We start from the raw sequence: 2,173 nt of genomic DNA on the forward strand, positions 1-2,173 counted from the left end.
AGAAGTGTATAAGAGACAGAGAAATTACCCGCTGTGGTCTAGTCTAGGCATGAAGACAATGGCGATACGACCTCGAAGCACAGTAACATCAAAATATTAATGCAATATATATACAAAGTATGTACGATTGAAACCTGGGGTGGGTCAGGTACCGAAATGACCATTTTATATTTTAAGTGCTGCAGTTACTCCATACATAAGTGTAAGCCAAATTACGGTTATCCGAGAAGACTTATTACGTCAACATACAAAAGAGCGAGCCGTGGCGGTGATATATGGCGATTGATACGGCGCCCCTCTGAACCGCGCGACCCTATCTCAGACTCAACCATTCGACTAAGAGAAAACAAATAAAGTAAGATGATAAATTAAGAAACATGCAAAAGGTGAATGTTGACATGTATTAAAGCTTATATCAGTTATAATCTCAGTTTATTCTGTTTTACTCTTGACTACGCGTACGTAACTCTACGAAATGTGTCTAAGTGGTTAGGAGAGCGAAATTGGAATTGAGTGGGGTGTGGAAGGTACCGTACATGTTAAGAAAGGTAGAAGTCGGTGTAATTGGAGGGGAAAATGTGAGAGACAGCAATTTTGACAAAGACACAAAGTAGGAGTTGATGTGGATGTGATGACAAGACAAGTAGACGTGCCATGGTCAGGAGTGGGGTTTTGTAAATAATAAGGTATGGTTATGGAGTAGCTGAGTTATTCTTGTTTGAATCCCAAAAGAAGTCTTGATACTGCTGTTAAAATTGCCGAAACATCCTGACCATTTAATTGATGCGACCGCCCGCGCTTCAAATCGCTTTCTTCCAACTATATGTTGTCTGGATGTTGCGCGTTTCCGGGGAAGCAGTCCACTATAACAAAACACTGTCAAGGACGTAGGTGCCGCGGTTGATTTGTAAAACTTGAGCTATGTCCACTGTAGTGTTGTGCAGTCGTCGTATTACATTTGCTGTTTCTCCAACATGGAAGTTTCGATTAGTGGTACTGATGAGCATGTATACGTAAAAAGTGAATTAAGTGACTTTTCTAGGAAACCAAAAAATAATATCAGAAGCAAGTGAAATATGATAAATAGCAAATAAACATGATCTATATTTTAATCCAGATTGCTACACACTCTCTAACTATTTAATTGTTGTTATAGTCTCAGATCAGCCTAATTGAAGAATAATATGAAAATCTTCCAAATATCTACAGGATTCATAGGAGCAAGGTACTCAAACATATTGGAATGAAGTACTTGACGATTGTATCTACTTTGTTGAAATGTATTTCCACGTACGTGTATGCTTTCAACTGTAAACGACGCAGTGTCTTTTGCCGGGTGGATGACGGTACTAGGTAACGTGACTTGTGACGAGTATAACTCCCTATTATTACATATAAATATATTTGTAAAAATATTAATACTATTAAGTATGCGAAATTTATTTCCTAAAGCAGGTAATTTGCAATGACAAATGACATCTATTATTTATATTTTGCTTTCATAGCTGTTGCTATTGGCTTGACATGTTCAACAAATGTATCTGTCTTGGGGTTAATATTTGGCGACCATCTTAGTAACGCAATTGGATTTGTCACCCTTTTACTTATGATTGGCACCGCAACCCCTCCAGCTACACAGGTACAAAAGATGATAATTAAAAATTACTTTACTACTCATACTACTACCTGTTTTAGTACTACTGCAGCTTAATAATACTAGTGCTGTTGTTTCTGCTTTGAAAACGTTTCTTATAGTATTTGATTTCAATTTTTTAATGAATTTATTTTTTTAAATTTATATTATTATTTATCCCTTTAATGGATTTTATGCAGATATTTGAATAAACTCCGTATTGGGAGATGTTACATCACTACAACTACCATACTATTACTACCATACTATTACTACCACTACTACTACTACTACCCCCCCCCCCACCGGGGGTGGCGCCGACGGGGGGGGGGTGGGAGGGGGGTCGAGGTCCCCGACGATGGGGCCGATGCCCCGAGGAGGGGTCAGATTTCCCCGACGAAAGCAAAGTGGGCGTGGTCGAACTTCGATTAAAAGATTACAAAAGTGGTCCTGAGGGCGAAGCCCCCTAAAATTTTGACAATTTAGGGGTTTCAAAGGATTATTTAATCGATTTTATAATCTACTAATATGTAGAAAATT

At 38.3% G+C, this 2,173-nt stretch overlaps 1 protein-coding gene across 1 annotated transcript in view; it reads left to right on the forward strand.

The window, feature by feature from the left end:
- The window catches only part of LOC117104581, a 2,625-nt gene extending 780 nt beyond the window's left edge, over positions 1 to 1,845 (forward strand). Inside the window, exons 2-3 of the mRNA XM_033245433.1 lie at positions 1,506 to 1,639; positions 1,834 to 1,845. Coding sequence (XP_033101324.1) covers positions 1,506 to 1,639; positions 1,834 to 1,845 — 146 coding nt within the window. The remainder of the gene's footprint in view (positions 1 to 1,505; positions 1,640 to 1,833) is intronic.
- Positions 1,846 to 2,173: the final 328 nt, after the last annotated feature.

Source organism: Anneissia japonica, unplaced genomic scaffold (assembly GCF_011630105.1).
Source record: "Anneissia japonica isolate Jap-2015-1 unplaced genomic scaffold, ASM1163010v1 scaffold288102_len79963_cov164, whole genome shotgun sequence".
Taxonomy (NCBI): domain Eukaryota; kingdom Metazoa; phylum Echinodermata; class Crinoidea; order Comatulida; family Comatulidae; genus Anneissia; species Anneissia japonica.